This window comes from Lithohypha guttulata (assembly GCF_036872675.1).
Source record: "Lithohypha guttulata strain CCFEE 5908 chromosome Unknown scaffold_1, whole genome shotgun sequence".
NCBI lineage: Eukaryota > Fungi > Ascomycota > Eurotiomycetes > Chaetothyriales > Trichomeriaceae > Lithohypha > Lithohypha guttulata.
The window spans coordinates 580,973-602,560 of record NW_027042750.1 but is presented as its reverse complement, the minus strand read 5'-3'; the positions used below and the strand labels follow the sequence as shown (position 1 = coordinate 602,560).

Genomic DNA, 21,588 nt, shown 5'->3' with positions numbered 1-21,588 from the left:
TTTATTTCATGCCAACTTTGAATGTGCTCAAAGCATGAGTATAGACGATTTTGTACCTAACGATATCGCCTGAGCGCAACTCAGAAAGCACCACGAGAACATGAATATGCCGCATCCGAGAAGAACTCCGCCCAGAAATGCAGTGATAGATACTGGGACGCAGGATCGTAGGAAGAGACAGAAATTGAGCCATACTCCTGAACCCGAAACATGCAGGCAGAATCCGCAGACAATCGGCGATGAGGTCCCTCGTTCGGTTAGGGTCCTAACCAACCAGGAATCTGGCGAATCCGGTTCCTCAGATCGAAGTGCATCCAAATGGTTCGACAATGCAGCTCACAAAGCTATGCCAGCACAGTACGGATCACCCGAAGTCGATGGTGCGTTGTGTCCTTCTTATCCTGTTACTGTCATTGCCGTTGCTGATTCCTTTCGCAGATGAACCTCCATTTTATATGGATAGTCGTGCGGACTATGTCCCTACCAATTTCGTCGCCTCAGATTGCGATCGCATCTTCGGAGGTAGGCCTTCTCAAATGGACAGCGAGAACGAGGATTTAAGAGGAGTCATCGATGACTTGACAGTAGAGAACAAGCGGCTCAAGCATATGCTGCGTTCGCAGAAGTCGAGTCGTCCCGCTTCCAGTGTGGCCTCCCAACAACAGGACAAACTCTTTGAAGTTCGAATGCATGGTCTGCCCGCAGCAAAGAGGAAGGAGTTGGAATACCTACTCAAGAATTTTGCTACGAGTCTGCACGGCTCCGCTGGGCCAAAGTCTGGTTCTACTTCTCAAACTCCTTCATCTGCCCCAGACAGTGGACAAGGAGCACCAGCCAGGATTCTCCGGACTGATTCAGGCTATGGTTCGAACTCTGTCTCCGGCAAAGATGGATCGAACGACCCCAAGCTAAACACTCTGCAAAGGTCATCCAAGAACAAAGCTGTGAAGACTTACCTGCAAGATATACCCGATACTCTACTTCCTAGGCGCAACCCTATGATGAGCGAACGCGCAAAACAAGCGATTATTGTACGACGTCTTGAACAATTGTTTACAGGTCGGACTGCTGGCCCTGGAAATCATGACCAGCCTATACAACAGCAAGAGATCTCACACTCAGCTGCACGTGCGGATAGACTGCAAGACTTAGGAAATAACAGGAAACGCAAGGCTGAGGGTAGTCGTGAAGCTCATGTCATGCCTGCTGATCCACCAACCAGTCTCGACGCAGTGGATGATGTCGAATCAGGGGGAGCGAATAAATCTCTCAAGGAGGACGCTGCAAAGCGAGTTGACCCTCCGGAACAACGACCAACTCGACCCTTGGATCTCGACATCAACCGAGCTCAGGTCGCAGCTGACAATCTTTCTTATATCCGGCACCTTGGATTGTCATCATCCAGACCTGGTATTGTAGATGACGAGCATAGTTCGTGGATATTTTTAAACTTGCTCTCCGGTCTGGCTCAACTACATACACTCAACGTCACACCCGACCAGGTTCGGAAGGCCATCCAGAAGCTAAGCAACCGGTTCGAGGTCAGTAAAGACGGTCACAAGATACGTTGGATTGGTGGCTCTGAGGGTACAAAATTCAGTGCAGAAGACGAGAAGGAGATCGAGAACGCCGAGCTTCATTCACAAGAAGTGACCGAGGACGCCGGCACTGGAGGAGATGGTAGCAGTCGGTCAAAGACCAGCAATAGCACTTCAAATGCTGCCATCACATCACACACTCCTTCAGAAGACAAAGCGAGTGGGCTGCACACCAGTAGTGGCTCCCATGGACAAAACCTTACAACCTCTGCCCTGTCCAACCCGCCGACCTCGTCCGACCTTTCCAAACCACTCAAGACTAGCTCCGCTTTTGACTACAAACCTATTCGATTCAGAGGTAATATGCAGGTAGAACACGACGATGTTGGGTCGGATGAATCGTTCGACAGTCACTCAGGAGACTCCAGCGGGCTTGTACATGCACTCAGTGCCTCGAATTTGAACCAACAAACCAAGGAGGAGGGGCCGATCACCTTCTTCAACAACCCATATTTCTGCAGTGACTTCAGCTCGGACAAAGAGCCGTCAAATATGCTCACTCCTCGGCCAGTAATTATAGGCGAGACCCTGGGTGAACCAGTACCTGCACACCTTTGCGAGTCACCTCTACGATATCATGATGCCACCTATTTCACGACTCACTTCGCGCCCAAGCCTTTCGACGCGGATCTATTGTCTACAGCAGATAGAGAGAGATTCGACAAGTCTCTTCCTAAGCTGCCGGTCCTTGAGCCTATCCTCGAAGCTGGCGAAGCAGAGACAGTTCCGATGGAGATGCAGGCATGTGGCTTAGGTGGAACTACGCCCGAGGACAATTTTGCACTTGACGTCAAAGTCATTAGAACAGTTCTTCCATCAACTGGACCAGGTGCTGTGTTTCAGACACTGCCTTTTTCGAGACGGAGACTGCCAAGTAAATTTCATACCACTATCTCTGGCTGTCAAAAACTTGATCTGCTTCCACCGAAGTTACCACCTCCTAGCTATGTTTTCTTCACTTCGAGTTCGTCATCCCACACGGGTGGAACCGACGAAGACGAGCTCTCAGATGATGGTGACAGCTCTGATACTAGCAGCGCGCCTCAAGTCGATGAAGAGTATCCTGCTCCTCCTGCCTTTTTGCAGAAATTCTCGCATAGCTCGGGAGGAGAGCAGGCAGAAGATGAAGACGACGATGACGACTCTTCAGAGATTGATATGCTTGCTATCGCACGACAGGCCAACCCTGAACAGATTGCTGAGCAAGAACGAGTCTATATGCTTACCCAGCCTGGGTACAGGCCACGAGCCATCGCTGGTAGTCTTGCTGCAACTGTTGGCGCCAGCCAATCTACTACTTCTATTCGCGATGGAATTGCTGGTCCATCGACTCGATCTGAATACAGCTCAAGACGTGTTGAAGGGAGTGACGATGGAATGGAAGATGCGTAATGATCACGACTGTATCACTATTATATATTGCTACTTTGCAATTCATGTCTTTCGAGCATTGAAAAGTTTATAGCGGAAGATACCCAACGATCTGGTTGATACGTAGTTTTGGTTATATAATAGATCCCAAGTGGTCACCGTCGTTCTGAACCCACTCACGAGCATGTCTGCTAGCAGATCCGATATTCTATCAACTTTTGCTCGAACTTACACTGCAGTACGATGGTTTCTAACTAAGGTGCAGCATCCGAGTCCAGCCGACTTGTTCCGAGGGATTATCCGAGTCCAGAAAATTGTCCTGCCAAAGTCCGGGGCAATTGGACCAGCATCCGCGATTGAACAGTTCCGCCATTGAGCTTGTTGGAGCGGTTTCACTCCGTGCTTCTTTGCCGGCACCACGAAGCTCTTTCTGGCGGTAGGTAGTCCGCTTGCTGGCTTCAATACATACTCGTGCTCCTTCATGTTCTCCTTCTTACTTCGCCGTGCACTGTATACCTTTGGAGCTCTGCATATTGCTCACTGCCCACTGCTCGCACGCGCATAGTGCTGACGGTATTTAACCTCGACCAGCTCAAATTTCGTGGCTGTCGCTAGCTACACAGGAGGGCTTAGGATCACAGCACAGCATTGCATGCTTACAGGCGCTGTGACATAACTAGCTGAAGCGTGCTTACTCACTAAAACATTAGAGACCGAAATTAATATGTCTTTACTCGAGTCCTCAACGAGGTTGACGGCGCGGACAACGAGGTATCTGCGTACGGTTCGACACACACCACGAAACCCACGCATACAAGAGATTCTCTTGGCTCGACACTTCTCCTCCTCGCATCGGCGCAGTGAGGTCAACAAGATTGTAGCCTCCCCGGAAGAGGCTATCAAAGACATAAAAAGTGACAGCGTACTGTTATGTGGTGGTTTCGGTCTTTGCGGTGTACCGAACACACTCATCGATCAGGTTGCAGCTACACCATCAATTACAGGCTTGACAGTCGTTTCCAACAATGCTGGTATACCAGGACAAGGACTAGGCAAGCTGCTGGACAGCAGACAAATCAAGAAAATGATTGCTAGCTATGTGGGGGAAAACAAAGTTCTGGAAAAGCAATATCTTACCGGTCAGATTGAGATGGAGCTTACACCGCAGGGCACGTTAGCGGAGCGATGTGCATCTGGTGGAAAGGGTATACCGGCTTTCTACACACCAGCTGCTGTTGGAACGGTCGTGCAAACTGGTGAGCTACCACTGCAGCATAACGCAGATGGAACGATAAAGCATTTTGGCAAGCCGAGAGACGTGAAGACCTTCAATGGTAGACAATATGTTATGGAAGAGGCAATCCCAGGCGATGTTGCTTTTGTTAAAGCTTACAAAGCTGACAAGCTGGGTAACTGCCAGTTTCGATTGGCAGCGAACAACTTCAACGTTAGTAGTGACCACTTACGACGCGTTAGGGATTTAGCTAACTTGACTGCAGGGCGCAATGGGACGAAATGCCAAGATGACCATCGTCGAGGCCGAACATATTGTCGAGGTTGGAGAGATAGACCCAGTTGCTGTTCACCTTCCAGGCATCTACGTGAAGAAAGTCATACAGTCTACTGCAGAGAAGAAGATCGAGAAATATACAAACAGAAAAGAGGAGGGCGCAGATGTCAAAGATAGCCTCGGAGGCTCTGGCAAGCGAGAACAAATTGTCAAGCGAGCTGCGCTGGAGTTCAAGAATGGCATGTATGCCAATCTGGGTATTGGCATGCCTATGTTGGCTCCCTCTTACGTTGACGCGAGTGTCGACGTGATTCTACAAAGTGAGAACGGCATTCTTGGTTTGGGGCCTTACCCCAAGAAAGGGGAGGAAGATGCCGACCTCATCAACGCTGGCAAGGAGACTGTCACGTTGAACCCGGGCGCTTCTACCTTTGGATCAGAAGAATCTTTTGGCATGATCAGAAGTGGCAGAATCAATCTGACCATGTTGGGCGCTATGCAAGTCAGCGCTCGAGGAGATCTCGCCAACTGGATGTTGCCGGGCAAGGTCAAGGGTTTCGGCGGTGCTATGGATCTCGTGTCCAACCCAGCAGCCACGAAAGTGGTCGCCCTACTAGAGCACACGGACAAGAAGGGCAACCCAAAGATCTTGAAGCAGTGCGAGTTCCCATTAACTGGACAGAAATGTGTGAGCAGGATAATTACAGAATTGGTAAGTAACACGCTCCGAACGTCTACGGTCCTTGTTCATACTGACTATGCTGTAGGCTGTTTTTGACGTCGACTTCACCGACGGACTCACTTTGATCGAGGTTGCAGAAGGTGTCACGGTCGACGAGATTAGATCGAAGACTGAGGCACCATTCAAGGTTGCTGATGATTTGAAGACTATGCAGCAAGCATAGTCCGTATGGAGTTTTTGCAAGTCTGTGTTGCATGCTGACCAAAAGCACTTGGCGTTTGGCAATGAGGCGAATATACCTTGGGAAATAAGGTGAAAGTTTTTGTAGTTGAGCTGTTCGAGTTGTGTTGACGAAAGCCGTTGCAGTGTAATTCAAGAGAATGCGTTGGCGAAAATTACCCGTTGATCAGTAACCATACGATTCCATTTCGTGCATCATTATCACCTAAAACGAAACATATGTATTCTTTGACCCTTTCCAAGAGCAAAAAACGACCACGCGGTGCCTCTTGATATCAATATCGTGCATCTGGTGTTGCGAACATGTGCTTCAGCTAAACACGGCTCGTCCAGGCATTTTCCCCATCCTCAATGACGCACGCTGCGCGGCGAGCTTTTGTCACGCTTTCCACCTTCGAAATTCCTGGCGCCTGCCACAGTGAGACGACTTACAACAACATGGCCGAATATCACTCTGAGGCTGTGTCCCTGCACTACAAACGTGACAAAAGACTGCGATACACGCGACAACCCTTGTGGACGTCGAGTATATAGGTTGCCCCTCCAGTGAGCCTAAAAATGACATGACATCCCTGCCATTTTCTCTGCAATCGTATCTCTGACTGGCGACTCATCATGGCTTTGACGATAGGCTCAGTTCACCATGGAAAAGGCATTCCCAAGAACGTTGCACAGCTGGTGCAGGATGCCTCGAATTACGAGTTCAATGCGCTCGTACCACTTAAATACTGGCTCAACACGGCAAGCAACATGATTAAACAGGTACGTAGATCAGTCGTGTTCTTGGAACCAAGTCTCTGATGCTCATGCCAGGCGCATGTATACCTGCGCGAAGGAGATGACGAGATGGCATATTTCCTCCTCTTCCGACACGCCCATCTGTTCCTCTCCAACTTGTCAACTCATCCTCAAGTTAAACCCAACGATCCTCTTATGCAAGCAGCTCAGGATGAGGTCAAGAAGAACTTGAAAGCGCTCGAATCGCTCAAGCCAATAATCAACCGCAGGTACGAGGAATACGTTCAAGCAAACCAGTCCAAAGCTCGACACCGAGAAGAGGATGCTGCACGAAGAAGAGTTGATCAAGGACAGCCATCTCCAAGCGGCCACGAACCTGCTGGTCAGAGTAGCCATGGAAGGTTGAGCGGACATGATAACACAGACTTGGCTGCTCGCCTTGCAGGATTGGAATTCTCGAAAAGAGGCCCAAGCAGGCGTGTCTATCCAACTGGCTCCTCTATGCCCAAAGACCGCGATGATCTTGCAGCTCAGATGGAGGCAGTCCGAAAACGGTTCGAATCAGAAACGGATCAACCATCGGATGACTACAAACAGCAGAGGCAAGCATACATAGCAAATAATGTTGGCTATAGCTACCCTACAATACCGTCGCAGAAACCGCAGAAACCGCAGCAAGCTCAAAGACAAGTGCTGGAACTTATCCCGTCATACTCTCGGTATACTTCTGAACTGGCACAGCCACCTATCCTTCCTCCAAAATCCAGGATCGAGAGCAATGTCAGGGCCTCGGTCCTGCCATCAAGACCAGAGAAGGCACCCGCAGCACCAGTGCCTAGCAAAAAGACAGCAACGGGGTCGAGTTATACGTTTGCACCTGGAGCCTACCTGGAAAACGGTACAGCTTTAAGGACAATCTTCTTACCTTCGACCCTACGTACGACCTTTTTGCGACTCGCCTATCAAAACACGCTCAAAAATGTTGAGACTTGTGGCTTCTTGGCTGGCACATTACGAGCCAATGCCCTGTTTGTTGGCACCCTGATAATACCGAAGCAGACTGCGACTTCTGACACTTGCGAGATGACGGACGAGTCTGAGCTATTTGACTACGTTGATCAACATGACCTGATGGTACTCGGGTGGATACACACACATCCAACACAGACATGTTTTATGAGCAGTAGGGACTTACATACACATTCGGGCTACCAGATGATGCTGGCCGAAAGTATAGCCATTGTTTGTGCACCGAGCAAGGGCGATACAAGTCGTGGCGGCGAGTGGGGCGCCTATCGACTTACCGATCCGCCAGGTAAAATGGCCATTCTGAAATGTGACAAACCTGGCATCTTCCATCCTCACGATGTTGATAACATATACACAGATGCCATGAAGCCAGGACACGTGATGGAAATTTCGGATATGGATTTCGAGATTGTCGATCTGCGTAGATAGTTCGAGAGGCAGGCAGATTGCTGTCCGGCTTCTAGTGACATATGCTGGTTGGCTCCAGCGGCAAAACTCGGGAGATCAGGCAGTACTCTACACTTTCCAACGGTGACAATGCAGACCTGGAAAGATCAGGGCTGATAGCAGCCCTAGAAGTTGGAAAAAGCCGATTTATGAATATTAAAATTGTTTGCCAAGTTGAGGCCGTCATCTGTTTCAAGAGTTGGTGTCGGCTCGGCATTGGCGCAAAGAAGCATCAGGCGCAGCAGCACACAGGTTTCACATGGACTGTAAAATGCATGAAGATGAAATCCGCGAAGGCTGCACCATCAAAGCCAAGCGACGTTTAGAACGACCTGGTGAAGTGTCTGTTGACTATAGGCGTGCGCTATCCCACGCTATTGCAACCGATGAAGCAAACCAAAAGCACAAAGGTGGATGCTGACGCAGGTACATAATTCTAGCGCAAGGGAGTGTTCAACTGGGGTCTCACAACTGTTGATTAGCGAACAACATTTCGAACTTCCTCTTAACGCATTTGAGTCTCATTTACGCCGGGGCGGGATGCTGGTTCTCTAATAGAGCAAAAGGAATTGCTGATTGCAACACTGCTCTATAGTGCTTGTGGCAGGCGCGTTTCGTGCGCACATGACGAACAAAGCAGTGCAGAGAACGTCGTAATCGCAGCCCAATTGGAATGTAAAGTTTCACCTGGCTTTTTTCAGGAACAGCAACGCTATGCAGTTTATAAGCAGAAGCGAGGTCCATGATTGGTGGAACCAAGCTGAGCTCTGCTTTTTACTCCATTGCAATTTCCGTAAGTGGACGACTGATGGCTTGTAAGTTGAACAACAGCCTTCCTCTCTCCTTTAGCTCGACTCATCCTTCAATCGCTGCTTGTGGAAGACGCCGAAGCCACTGACAGCAGGCGATGGTCTCTTGACCCTTGTGGTAGAGATAGTCGCCCAGTGCATGCGTAAGAAACCGTCGAGAGCTAGTGCCAAGAAGTTGCATTGTTCGGCGTGTTCCTGTGGCTCGCCCAACTTGCAGGCTGCTTGCTTCTCCCTTCCAACTCCATACCGATCAGAAACCTCCTTCTTGCGCGTCTCCAGCACCAATTTGTATCGACCACTTCTCGTCTTTCGTTTACTGTCGTTGTCCTCTTTTGGCTTACACTCATTGTTCGAAACACTTCTTGCTGGAATTTACAATCCTTACACCTACGCTCCCTGCATCGATCCTCCCGAGCTTTCTGAAAACAATCCATCCTTTTTGAAGCAAGAGAATAGTGAGCAGTTTGGTCCTGGTTGCACAACATCCCATACGACTCTTTAAACTAGGTACTACCAACTTCGAGTTTCTAGACTCTCTTCTGCTGGCCAGAAGCAGCTCCACGGGAGACTTTCAGACAAAGGGTCGCTTGACCGACGAACAAACAGAACAGACATCATCTAATTTGGATTGACAATCAATAACACCGCCTGCACGCTTTGTCGGCATCCTTTCTCTTTACGGTCTTGGTCAATTTGACCGTATGTCCGGAGGGCGACCTGTTCATGATTGATTACTCCAATCAGCTCTAATTCATTTCGGGCTTGCACAACATCAAAATTTCACGATCTTATTCCTCCGAGCACAAGCAATCACTAATCATGAAGACGTCGATATTGTATCCTGCTGTACAGCTTGCAGCCCTGAGCCTGCTTGTTGGCAAGAGTTCTGCACAGGCGACAGCGACTGCCACTGGATACTCCGCCATAACAACGCTAGGGTGCTACTCTAACGTATCACCTTACCTCCTAAAAGACAACACAGATACATATCAGACTGATGGTCTGTGTCAGACGGCATGTGTAGCAGGAAACCACCCAGTCATGGCCATTGTCAGCGGCTCGACGTGTTTTTGTGGTGACGAAATACCATCGGATGCAAATAAGCTCCCCAACAATGATACCTGCAATACACCTTGCAACGGCTTCGACGCCAAGTTCTGCGGTGGACTACAATCCTGGACCGTATACTTGAGTGGGATAGGTTATGCTCCCACTGCCTCCAACATCACAAGCTCCTCTGCCAGCAGCTCACAAGCTCCAACTTCAGCCACACATGCTGCTGAGACAATAGTCGTCACACAATCATCCCGACCCTCATCGACACAGTTGCCCAGCGATGACGAAGGTCCCAACAAGGTTGGGATTGCCGTTGGTGTAGTGGTTGGCGTCGTTGCGATCGCAGCGATAGCTGCTGGTGTCCTCTTCTTTCTCAGACACAGGAGAAGAAGGCAATTAGAAGAGGAGCACAAGGCGCAAGCAGCCGTCAACAGCTTCGTCGGTTCAAGAGCGTCAGATCAAAAATCTGATGCAAGATTAGACCCTAGCATGGCATCATCCTATCGAAGAGAGAGTATAGGTAGTATCGCGGATGAGAGAGATTTCTCAAGAAGGATATTACAGGTATGAATTCTTCTGCAATTGAATTTTCAGTCAACTAACACCATGGACAGGTTCGAAATCCCGATCGAGGCTCGATGACTTCAGTAGCCTAGCGCGCTGAGTAAAGGCAACAACATTGAAAGAGGTCGGCTTTAATGATCGTCAAGGCTGATTGCGAAACTGTTTTCTAAACAACCATGCTTTCCTGAAAGTCTTCCTCGTCTGGCCACAACACTCGCCCTTCCTTAACAATCCCCAAGGTCCCAATGGGCGACTGTATATTTATTCTGGACCCGATCACTACCTCTACCTCAAATCTCTCTCACGATCTATGAACTCACAGGAGTTCTTCCGATAGCATTACGTACGGTGTTGGATGGTCCGCTGCATTTTGTCAAGTCAACTGAGCGTGGGTTGATTATAGAGGATATGGATGGGCGTTTCGAAGGGCACACTGAGCCATCATCAGGAAGGGAAAGAGGATGCTGTATTTAGAGTTGAGTTGGTGTAACCTTGGCCACGTGCCACTTGCTCCTGGACGATATCTGCTTCGCATCTTGGTATGAGCTATCGATGATCTATGGACTGTTGTTCCCAACTATGTGAGGACCAAGGTCAATACACGGAGCTCACTTGAGCTGGTGGCGTTGGTGACAAAAAGAGTGGGTGGGATGATCTAGAAGTAAATATGTAACACCTCACGAATATGAGACCATTTATCTTCAGTGGCTCAATGCTAGCAATACGTTCAATAAGTGCACTGCTACGAATTAGCTGCTGTGAAAGAGTGAACCCTAGGAACAATGGATTTCGAGCTATGGGCAGCACAGGATATCATATTTCAGCTCTTACACCATAAGACTCCTTGGAAAGAGCAGTGCAATACTTCCTTTTCGAAGACTATGCTACTGCGAGTCTACTGGTGATTCGTTGCCCGGGGTTGAGGACGAACCTGGTTCTTGACAGCGCTGACGTTGTTCAGCGGTGTAGAGCTTCTATTGCGATGCACTTAGTGCTGCTTGCCCTGGTGCCTGCCATTTAGTTCTAAAGGGAAGGCGGAAGTACTGCAGGCCATATAGATGCGCCACGTGATGCCTTCGCCTTGACATTGTCCTTACTCTTCCGCCAGCTACTCCCCACTGGCTTTCTATGGATGCATCGTTTCGCTCTCAAGGAGGCATTTTCGATTCTTCTAAACGTATCTGTAACGGAATGAATAATGGATCCATCAATATCCCGACAGCTAACTGGCTTTACCCATCCCACTTCAGAGCAACAACAGAGTCTTCTTCTACGTCTACCACCCGAGCTACGGATCCTCATCCTACGTGAACTCCTCGTTATCCCCCAGCCAATCCGCTCCAAGGGCGAGGCGGATCCCTCGGTGGCCATCCTGCGAGCATGTCAAACGACGTACCATGAAGGTCAATGCATACCTTTGCTTTTTTTTGTAATGTCGGGACTGACAGGTAATCAGGCATAAACATCCTCTACAGCGAGAACAGCTACGGTATCGGCATGAGTCTGGCATGGTATGAACTCTGGAAGGTACCTGCAGAACAGCCGTTGGACTATCGTCTGCACGATGAGCACGACAAGCAGCACGCTACGGTTACTACGCAAGACCGCACAGCCAAGAGACTGGTCGAAAGTGATTTTATGACGACCATCTCTAGGTTCTCGCGTGTCCAATTCGATACATACGTGGAGATGCTCGATGTCGAACACGCCAGTACGCGCTGGGTCCTCCTTGACTGTCTGGAGATGAATCTGCGGATTTTACGTCCCTTGTTCGTTGGTAAGGATGTCAAGGTGGTATACCCCAAGGACCTAGTGTCCGCACTAAATGCACGGAAATTGATCGCTCGTTCGTTCTTGATGCTCTTTGAGCTTATTCGATGTCGCAGTCTTGAATTTGAGGGTGTTGTGCCTGAAGTCACGCAAGAGGTTGTGAGTATGTCGACTGGTGATGGGGAAATTCTTGATCTTCCTTTGCAGAGTCGGACAATATTGAGGCGCTATCAGCGGTATAAGCGTCTTGCGAAGCAGGATCATTTAATTGAAGATTATAGTTTGAGTGTACGGCTGGGAGATGCTAGTAGGCGGTTCTTTCCGATGGACTTGGAGGTAGCGATGAAGGAACTTAAAGTAAAGATTGATGAGATGATTGCGTTGGCGAGAGCTAATGGTGTGGAGATCACGGAAGAGATTCTGGCTCCTGAGGTTGATAGCAACGTTGTTGTCGATGAGGCAGAGAGTCGTTGGTAGTGTCTTCAAAACTGCCAATTGGTCTTTTTTTGAACAAGCTATATAAGCAGTCGTAGGCCTAGTGCTGTCTACATATAAGGCGTGGTGCTTCTTGCTATTGGATATGCGATCAGACACATAGGTTTCGACTATTGCGACAAAACTCTGAATTCAGGTATAGTATTCGTCGACTGCCTACGTATTGGCTGCATCCCGAGCTATATAGAACTTCTCCATCTCCTCCTTCTTCGACCTATACCACTTGCGTAAAGGCGGATAATTCTTAGAATCCGTCCACCACTTTTCATGTATACTCGCGACATTACCGACAACATCTTCCTCTATTAGAGTTCGCGTATTGTAAGTAAAAGGTAAATCCTGCCAAGGCATAGCACCTTCCGGTCGATGTGCGTAGTTGAGCAGACTCTGCTCCATGGTAGCACTGTTGAAGCGACCCTCGATCTTGAGAATTGACATGTAATACTCGAACATCTCTCGTGATGGTGCTAGCATGACGAAGCCGAGATTACATCCAGTTGGATGTATGAAGTCGCCGTTCTCGCGAGAAGGTGGGAAATGATGCAGGGTGCCTCTGACTTCTGGTCCGCCAGCAAGCAGGTACTTTGCTGGAATTGGATTCTCGTCGTGCTTCACCTCCTTTTCAGGGATGGAACGGCTATCGATGATGGTTGCGTTGAGCTCGTCGAAGACGTTGTCGATGGGACGGCGGAGGAGCATATCACCGTCTAGCATGAGTAATCGAGAGTAGTCGGTTAATTCCCATGCACGTAATTTGCTCATGATGTGAGCCCAGGTAGGTCTCCGTGGTTTCAGCCAGTCGAGTCATTCTGTGATGAATTCGATGGGGATCACGGTTGCGCCATCGTCTTCTAACCGTTTTCTGTTCTCGGCGGTAACGTCAGGCGTCGTCATTACTATGATGGGAAGCCCGTGAGGTGATCTCGTGCTGGGGTTGTGTAGGATCTGGTATACGAGGATCCGTGTCGCGATGAAATAGATGTCTTCCTTGTCGCTTCCATCTCCAGTCTTGCCTAGCCATGTCATGTAGCCTAGCTTTTCTGCCGATGAAGGCTGAGCATCTGCTGCTGATGATGCGCCTTCCGTGTCAGGGTTGGGATCATGTGAAAGAGCTTGAATGTCATCGAAGTAAGGCCGAAACGGTATGAATGAGCCGGACTATATTTGTGCTAGAAGTACAACAGATATTAAGAGAGCCGACACTGCTGCGGCTCTACGATAATTCGACACGAACATGCTGCAGACTTTTCGTGTGCTAAGATACAGATAGTGAACATTCGATTTCAGTCAAATAAAAGCCCTAACCAGACATACCGAGTCGTTAATGGACACGAGATGATAGCGGCATCATTGTGTTGCTCATACTGTAAGAATTGTGAGCTTCGAACAACCTCAGACTTCTTCCTGTATGAGGACCAAGATCTCTTGAGCATTCAGAGATGATGCATCTCCGGAGCTGTGTCATGTCAAGCAAGGAGGCATACGAGGCGTAATTTGGCACCAGGCCCGGGCTCTGGACTTGCATGCTTGTTAAGTGACTTCATACCCAATGTCCGTCCAGCGAGCTCGTCATGGTTGACGAACACTCATTCCGAAAATGCAAGGAATCGAACACTTGGATTTGGCAAAGTCTTCGCCATTGGGTTTCCTGGTCGGAAGGATCGTCGTGATACTTTAGTTCTCGCATCTAGCTTGACAGATATCGACATTGAATGGTCTGACGCAGTCTCCTTCAACGATATACCCACAAAAGGTATTCACAAGAATTGGTATCAGAAGGATGTGAACAACAGTGGGACACGAGCTCTCATCGGCTCACAGCGAGCTCATTTCAATGTGATGCAGAAGATGATAGAGCAACACATTTCAACCGCACTAATCCTCGAAGATGATCAAGACTGGGAGTATCATATCAAGGACCAAGTCGAGGCAGTTGCACAGGCTTTCAGAAGTCTGCAGGAGGACCTGGTCGACAAAACCACCAACAAGAGTCCTTACGGTGATGGCTGGGATATGCTATGGCTAGGACATTGTCGTGCCGCACCACACAATGACGAGGAGAACATCGTCATACTAGGAAATGATCCAACTGTACCCCCGATCGATGAACGGCACTCGAGCTGGTATCAACAGCATGTCCCTCCAGAAGTCATCAGCAACACCACCCGACTAGCTTTCGAACTACACAAAGGAATGTGCACGTTTGGCTACGGGGTGACGCTCAAAGGTGCGCAAAAAGTCCTAGCAGGTCTTGCTCTCGCAGGCAGCAATCGACCGTTCGACACAGCAATGAACGATATGTGTCGAGGTGCGATCAACCCACCATTCCGGTGTTATGGCGTCTGTCCACCTATATTCTCAACTCATAGATTTGCTGGTTCCGAAGCAAAGGACAGTGATATATCGACTTGGAGCGCTGCCAAGGAACATGTCGAATATACTTTCGATATTGTGTACAGTGTTATACAGAACGCTGCCAGGCTACTTCAAGGCTTGAAGACGGTCAAAAGTCAGTGACCTGGGTCGACATACGTGGATGAGATGCCGATCAACGAGACGATAAATTACGACATTACTCCTACCAGAATAATATGGAAGGATTTACCATTGGAAACAGATCATATTGTGCAGCGACCGAAATGGGGTCCGGAACAATTGATTCGGGGAAAGCCAACATGACCGAATATTGAGTCAGGATGACCTGCTACAGGACTGCGAGGTGCCTCCGTCGCCAGATGCTATGCAGACTGCCATCAGAGCTCGTAATTCGTGCCTCTGAGGATCAGCTGACAATTTGATGTATCTGAAGCACTTGGTCAACAGATCCGGACTGTTCACCCCGCCGAGACCATAGCAAGACCGGGACCCTTGTCCTGCGTGTGCAGGGCGGCGTCTGTGGTAGGCAGGATTCAGGTGACATCGATCCTTAACTCAATCTAATGAACTTCTGACCGATATCGTTCACTGTTGGGTCCTTTCCCATCAGAAACACCCCATGCAAGCATGGTTAAGGTCCGGGTCGACCCGATACCTTGAATAGATGATAGGTTTGCATTTCTGTAGCTCAAGTCGCTGGTACCGAGTACACCGGCTGCACGAAATTTGTCCACATGACCACTACTCGTGCCGCAACGAGGGTTTTCCAGTAACGGGCGAATATGAGAAGCAGGGATCTCATTCCGGAACATGAGTGATAAATCTGACAGCTACGCCAGGCTATCTCAGAACACGATTCGCTCTTGGTAGTACATCACATGCGAACACCGAGTTTCTTTTGTGTCAAGATTCAGGTGTGGCAGATCCTTGTCTATACCAGGTTTATGAGAGGCGGATCGAAGTTGACGTGCTCCATCATACTGTAGCGTCAGTGAGATCCGGGATCTGAACTCGAGACATCGAGGGAATCGGGTCTCAGTCTGGGCATGTTTTTCGCGGTCTGAGAGCTGATATCGCTTCGTCCTCTCACAAGCATGTCTCTACTTCGTATGGTGTGCTCTCTCGCCAGATGAGTGTACCTTGTAATCCTCCTTCCGGCCAATATTGCCTAAATTTGATAAACTTGTGAACATGTCGAATATGTAGATGTTATGTGCTGACCTGGTAATGTTTGTCTGTGTGATGTGGATACTACCGCTGAGAAGTTCATGAGTGATGCAAGGCTTTGACCGTGCTGGATGGTTGAGTGCTTCTCACTTCCTCTCCAACCGTTCTATCATACCGCCTCGGTGTTTCATGTTCATACTCACGGCCTTCCCGTGCGTACGTCGGCCATGCGCCCTTCTCCTCGTCACTTCCCATATGTCTGCCATCTTTGCGTTCCCATGGTCGTTCTGAGAGGTAGGTAAGCAAAGGTATCCATAAGTCATCCAGGAGCAACAACCAGCACAAAGAGCTGAGTAGGAGTAAGCCCAGCAGGACAAAAGCTTGTCTTCTCCGTAAAAGCTGCTCATGTCTCTGCTCGCTTAGTGACGGTTTTGGCCTTTGTTGGATCGACTTCAAAGTCATAATGTAGTCAAGTCGTTTGTGTCTCTGTTGTCCTGTGGCATGAACAGCTCGGCGAAGGATCGAGCATGTCTAGACTGTATATCAGCAAAGCACAGAGTTATCTACATGGGCAACGCCAGAACGAGTGATAGGTCACGCGAAGTTTCAGTGCAATGTTGGTGGAGGGCAAGCATCTAAAAGACACGTATAGTCAGGTGTGAATGCAGATACACTGCAGGTGCCACCCTGCTCGACTGCCATAGCCACAAAATTTAGATATCGACCTGTTAGATCGAACACAAGGTTTTTCACATGGCTGTCATCGTACAAGTCTCGTGGCGATCTGCTTGTCATAACGCTGTCTTTATTCGTAAGCACATTACTTGATGCCAGTATTATAGGCTATGCCTTATCATCTTAAACTTCTTCCTTTTGTGCACAGCTCGTTGTGATCGAGAGGGTTGCCCGGAGTATCAACTGTCAGCCTAAAGATAGGAAATGCCTGCAGAGCATACATTGAGTAATCTGCCGCCTGATACAGAAATCCTCGTTTCTCGTACGCATGCTTCGTACGTCCTTACCTACTCTTAGCACCTACTGCTTTGCATACTCCCATGTATTTCCCTCCGTTCTTGCAGCAACCTCTAGTCTGCTGGCTTAAGCTCATCTTCGATCGGTTGACCAATTTTGTTTGTAACAGCTGTTGTATCTGTTGTCTCGTGGGCTACGTGGTCCGTCTTTGCTGGAATCGACGCATTCGGAGGCGCGTTGGTATGTGGATCTGCTTGCTCTTTGGTGACTGGCACGGCGACATTGTCCGAGACAGTAACATCGAGGTTTTGATTGCTAGGCGATTCGTTAATGATTGCGGCTGTGATCGCTTCTTGAAGTCGTGAGTCCGCAGCAGTAGACCTATGCTCAGCAGGAGCAACGTCCACCGGCTCAGGACGTGAGATAGCAGGTGCAGTAGGAGGCGCGGTGGTATCTGGCACTGTCGTGCTAGGTGTGACTGTCGTGACTGCCGTAACGACAGTGGCTGGTAGCGGATGACTGTGCGTACTTGCGGCCTCTGCAGTAGATGTAGAGGTTAAAGCCGTAGTAGGTTCCTCGGCTTGCTGTATGGCAGTCGGACCCGAAGCCGGGTTCGCAACTGAGGAGGCTTCCACAGGTGGAGCTGGAGGTGCTTGAGCAGGTGGAGAAACTTCGCTGTTGGTGGTCGGTTGAACAGGCTGTGGAGCGGGCGTGTTCTGCTGTGGAAGAGTGGCTGCTGTCGGCTCCACACTTGTATTTGTTGCAGGAGCCGAGGCACCAGTGACCATGGGCGAAGCTGTGCGTGCAATATTGAATCCCTGGAAAGCCGGATTCCTATATCTGTCCACAAAGTCTCTAATATGCCTCAGGATGGTTGCTTCTTCTTGCGTCTCACCGCCCGGGAGTTGTGAACCCGGAGCACCGTGTAGAGCCTGAGCCTTGGCAGAACCGAAGATGGCTCGCCATTTGGTCTGTGTTTCGGTATCCTGCCTGAGATTTTGAAACATAGATTGCTCAAATCGATGTATGACCGCTAAGCCCTCGAAAGTGACGGGCATGAATCGAGGTGCAGGCTGGCCAAAGTGCTGTGGCAGGAGGTGTACTGGTGGAATATAATTCATGTCTCTGGTCTGAGTTGGACCGACTGGCTGTGGCCCTCCATTTATGTTGGGCGTGGTACCGTTAGGACCTGGACGAGTTGCTGGCCAGGGGCCTTGCTGCGCAGCACCATTGACTGGACGATTTTGCTGAGGTGACGGGCCACTATTCTGCCATGTCAGCTGTTGTCCCTGGCTAGGTGGTATACTTGGTCTCTGTGGTGGTGGTCGAGGTTTAGGTACTGGAGGAGCATTGGATCGCTTGTTCTTTTGTGCTTGGTATTCTTCCATAGCGTTCGGCTTTGGTAGCCAGGTGAAACCCTTGCCTTCTTTTCGACCACGTTCGAACAGTTTGCCAACTTCTTGATTGAGATTATGTCTCACGCTACTGGTCCATCCATCCGAGTCCACCATGTACTTGAAGAAAGGCCATCTTGCTTGCATCTGTTTGTAAATCTGTCGGAGGGTAATTTCTCCAGTCTCTGATAGCACCATATAGAGCAGGACGGCGTAGTTGTGTGGAGGACGAGCCAGATCTTCGGGAGTGCACTGGTCAAACGGCTTGTAATCTGGCGAATAGGACTTCGTACGCGCCCTTTTGGCGATTGGTTGTGGAGGTGGTGGAAGGATGGTCTCCGTAGCAGGTGTCTCCTCCTGGTGTTCAATAGAAGGCAACACTTCCTCCTCTTCACCATCCTCCCTCTTTCGTTTCGTGTACTTTCTCTTCTCAACCTTTTGCACTTCAAGTGGCGGATCAGGTTTTGGCATCTGAGATTTGGATGGCTTGCGTTCCAGTGCCGGGGGAGATGGTATTCCGTGTAGAGCACGGGCTTTGGCTTCTTTCTCAGCCTTTTCCCGCTCTTTCATCTCCCTTTGAGACATGATACCGTTCTTGGGTGGACGTCCTGGTCCTCTCCTTTTCAATTCAGCATTTCCACCAGCAAGTTGAGTGCCACTCGATTCTCGATGCAGTTTCAGTTTCAGCTTGACTGGCTGACCGTTCTCGGCAGAGGTAGCAGTTCTGCCCGGAGTTTCTTCGAGGGCATCCTCGCTGGCAGCACTACTGTCTTCACCGTCGCCTGGAAGGTCATTAACAGTATCTGGCAATCGAAACACAAACTCAACAGCTGAGATCTGGATTTTGGCGCCGCTGTGCAGGCGAACCGACTCCCCAAACTTCATGTGCTGGTCCTGGAAAAAGGCGCCGTTTCGACCAAGAACCTCCATGTAGAAAGCCGAATATTGCCAATTCCAAAAGATCCTCACATGACGTCTCGAGATAGCTCGGAGGTTTTGGACTTCGGTCTGACTAGAAGCAACAGTAGTGTGAATGGGAATTAGTGGACAGCTACTTGGATCTGGTAAATGCTCGGCAGTGACAGGAGCAGGTCGCTCATCTTCTACAATCTCGTCCTCAGGTACAGCAACGAATTGGGTCGGTTGATAGACGACATCCCTGTGGTAGTCGTAAGGCGCCAAAGACGGGTTGTGAAGTACCTCGTCAGGCCTCACAATATCAGACTCTGAAGCCTGTGAGGAGTTATGCTTGGCGGACTGGCCATTTCTTTTGTCTCCATAGCCTTCGATAGGTTTCTCATCAACACCAGCAAAGCCGCCAGCCTCGCTGACAACACTGCCTTGAACCTGGCTTTCAGCTGTTTTCAGAACATGGGAGCGCTGTGATAGTTTTCCACTAGAACTCTTCGGCTGGTCCTTCTCGAGCTCAGCCGCCTCTTTCGCTTCCTGTTCTCTTGTCAAAGCATCCCTGAACGCATGTTGATCTCGACCCAGCTCGCATTGAAAAGTGTTCAGGTAGAAAGTACCATCAGCAAATTCTAGTCTGGCATATGCGTCAATCTGGCGTTTGACATTGATTGGAAGAGGATCCTGCATGATATCTTGAGGGAAATGATCTAAGGACATATCAAAGGCAGGAAACGGCAAAGCTAATTCATCTTGAGTAAAGTTGAGGGCATCGAACTGGTCTTGGGTAGGCATAAGAAGTGTAGGATCTGGTGGAAGTAACTGAAATGCAGCCTGGTCGTTTGGGTCCTGTGAAGGCAAGCGCGCGGTGTTTGATTCGGCAAGCGCACCTTCCTTCTGTTCCTGGGTGTCTGGCAGGTGCATCTCCGATGTTTGCGAAATTGGTGAATCTTCTGGCGGTGTTGCTGAGCGTCGAGGACCCGAGACCAGAGGCTTCGAAATCGCGTTCGTTGCTAATGCTGCCAATAGTCCCCCGATAGTATGTCGACGATCCAAGTCGGTTTGTGACTGCTGTCCCGCTGAGTTCTGTTTCGTATTGTATGGTTCGTCTGCATCTGCATCGCGTGTTTGTATACCGCTGGTTTCTTGAACGTGATCATCTTCTACAACATCTGGCGAACTAGTAACGTTCAATTCTGGGGACATCGACGGAGCAGAATAATGTCGGTCTAGCAGGCCAACTGCCAGCGAAGCCACGCTCGCCGACATGATAGGTCCACTCCAATGCTGTGAAGCCTGCTGGTATCGAGGTAGTATTGCTTGCGAACCCGTGGACAGACATTTGGATTAGACGCAGTGACGCGCAGGTTTGTCGCAGGTAAAGAGTCTGAGTTTGCGGGTGGTCTTCGAATTCATCGGAGTTGAAACCTTGCACGTCCAGGTCCCACGGGTCCATGGCTACGCTAAACACGACTTGCAGCAAATCAGACTTTTTAATCTAACCACATTCTCCAACAATGAGTCGAATTTACAATGAACTGCATGTGAACCACGTGAAGATTGTGCTCATGTTCTTCTAGGCCAACAACACTTGTGACTCTGACGAGGCATGCCGCCGAAGCAGAAACCAAAAACAAAGTCCAAGTCGACTGATGTGGCAGCTCCCGCATCTTCTTGTTCCTCCGTAAACTGGCCAGTCCTAAAACCAGTCCTCCCTGCCTCGAGTCTTGTCTTTGAAGAAACCTTGAAGGACCAGATACTGGTCGTCCCGAAGCTCTTCACATCTAATCTCTGCAATGCATACGTGTCTTTCTTGTCTACGCTACCACTCACAACAACACCAGGAAAACCTAAACGTGGTGAAGCAACACGAGTCAACGATAGGTACCAAATTTCAGATCCTCTCTTCGCACAACGATTATGGGAGGATACTGCGATCAAAGAACTGGTGACAGGATATGAGGATCAGAATATTTGGGGCGGCGAAGTGCTCGGCTTAAATCCCAATATTCGAGTCTATCGATATAGACCTGGTCAGTACTTTGACAAACACTATGACGAGAGTAACAAGGTAGTCGGTCCTACAGGTGTATCCGCGGCGACCACTTGGACTTTGCTCATCTATTTGACAGCATGTGAAGGTGGTGCGACTGCTTTCTACCCTGAGCCTGCTTCAAAGAAGGACAGACAGCCAGATCCTATCCTTGTAGATCCTCAGGCAGGTAGCGCGCTGTTCCACAGACATTTCCCCGAGTGTCTATTTCACGAGGGTAAAGAAGTGGCGAGTGGAGAAAAGTGGGTGTTGAGGAGTGATTTGATCGTCTCTCGGTGACCTAGGAGCAAGCTGATTACCAGAGGTGCTGCCTACGAAGTCTACCGAAGATGTGCTGTTGTCTTTGCGTGAACGCGATGGGGCCAACGGCATGCTGTCCGGCAGGACTGCGAGCCCTCAGCATTGCCGGAG

At 49.5% G+C, this 21,588-nt stretch overlaps 8 protein-coding genes across 8 annotated transcripts; 6 read left to right on the top strand and 2 right to left on the bottom strand.

Moving 5' to 3' along the window:
* Window positions 1-100: 100 nt before the first annotated feature.
* LTR64_000224 (uncharacterized protein) lies at window positions 101-2,990 on the top strand (the record flags this gene model as incomplete). Its single annotated transcript, XM_064894610.1, has 2 exons — window positions 101-380; window positions 439-2,990. The coding sequence occupies 2 exons, from the start codon at window positions 101-103 to the stop codon at window positions 2,988-2,990; spliced, it is 2,832 nt and encodes a 943-aa protein (XP_064757297.1).
* A 703-nt stretch (window positions 2,991-3,693) lies between these two features.
* On the top strand, window positions 3,694-5,384 carry LTR64_000223 (uncharacterized protein; the record flags this gene model as incomplete). Its single annotated transcript, XM_064894609.1, has 3 exons — window positions 3,694-4,416; window positions 4,469-5,191; window positions 5,247-5,384. 3 exons carry the CDS (start codon window positions 3,694-3,696, stop codon window positions 5,382-5,384), a joined length of 1,584 nt encoding a protein of 527 aa, XP_064757296.1.
* A 632-nt stretch (window positions 5,385-6,016) lies between these two features.
* Window positions 6,017-7,597, top strand: LTR64_000222 (uncharacterized protein; the record flags this gene model as incomplete). The annotated part of the gene is made up of 2 exons (XM_064894608.1): window positions 6,017-6,163; window positions 6,215-7,597. 2 exons carry the CDS (start codon window positions 6,017-6,019, stop codon window positions 7,595-7,597), a joined length of 1,530 nt encoding a protein of 509 aa, XP_064757295.1.
* A 1,868-nt stretch (window positions 7,598-9,465) lies between these two features.
* On the top strand, window positions 9,466-10,136 carry wsc1 (Protein SLG1; the record flags this gene model as incomplete). Its single annotated transcript, XM_064894607.1, has 2 exons — window positions 9,466-10,044; window positions 10,095-10,136. The coding sequence occupies 2 exons, from the start codon at window positions 9,466-9,468 to the stop codon at window positions 10,134-10,136; spliced, it is 621 nt and encodes a 206-aa protein (XP_064757294.1).
* Window positions 10,137-11,242: 1,106 nt separating this feature from the next.
* On the top strand, window positions 11,243-12,291 carry LTR64_000220 (uncharacterized protein; the record flags this gene model as incomplete). The annotated part of the gene is made up of 2 exons (XM_064894606.1): window positions 11,243-11,447; window positions 11,501-12,291. 2 exons carry the CDS (start codon window positions 11,243-11,245, stop codon window positions 12,289-12,291), a joined length of 996 nt encoding a protein of 331 aa, XP_064757293.1.
* A 174-nt stretch (window positions 12,292-12,465) lies between these two features.
* On the bottom strand, window positions 12,466-13,071 carry LTR64_000219 (uncharacterized protein; the record flags this gene model as incomplete). Its single annotated transcript, XM_064894605.1, has 2 exons — window positions 12,466-12,611; window positions 12,666-13,071. The coding sequence occupies 2 exons, from the start codon at window positions 13,069-13,071 to the stop codon at window positions 12,466-12,468; spliced, it is 552 nt and encodes a 183-aa protein (XP_064757292.1).
* Window positions 13,072-13,748: 677 nt separating this feature from the next.
* Window positions 13,749-14,826, top strand: LTR64_000218 (uncharacterized protein; the record flags this gene model as incomplete). Its single annotated transcript, XM_064894604.1, has 2 exons — window positions 13,749-13,798; window positions 13,845-14,826. 2 exons carry the CDS (start codon window positions 13,749-13,751, stop codon window positions 14,824-14,826), a joined length of 1,032 nt encoding a protein of 343 aa, XP_064757291.1.
* Window positions 14,827-16,937: 2,111 nt separating this feature from the next.
* On the bottom strand, window positions 16,938-20,393 carry LTR64_000217 (uncharacterized protein; the record flags this gene model as incomplete). Its single annotated transcript, XM_064894603.1, has 1 exon — window positions 16,938-20,393. The coding sequence occupies one exon, from the start codon at window positions 20,391-20,393 to the stop codon at window positions 16,938-16,940; it is 3,456 nt and encodes a 1,151-aa protein (XP_064757290.1).
* Window positions 20,394-21,588: the final 1,195 nt, after the last annotated feature.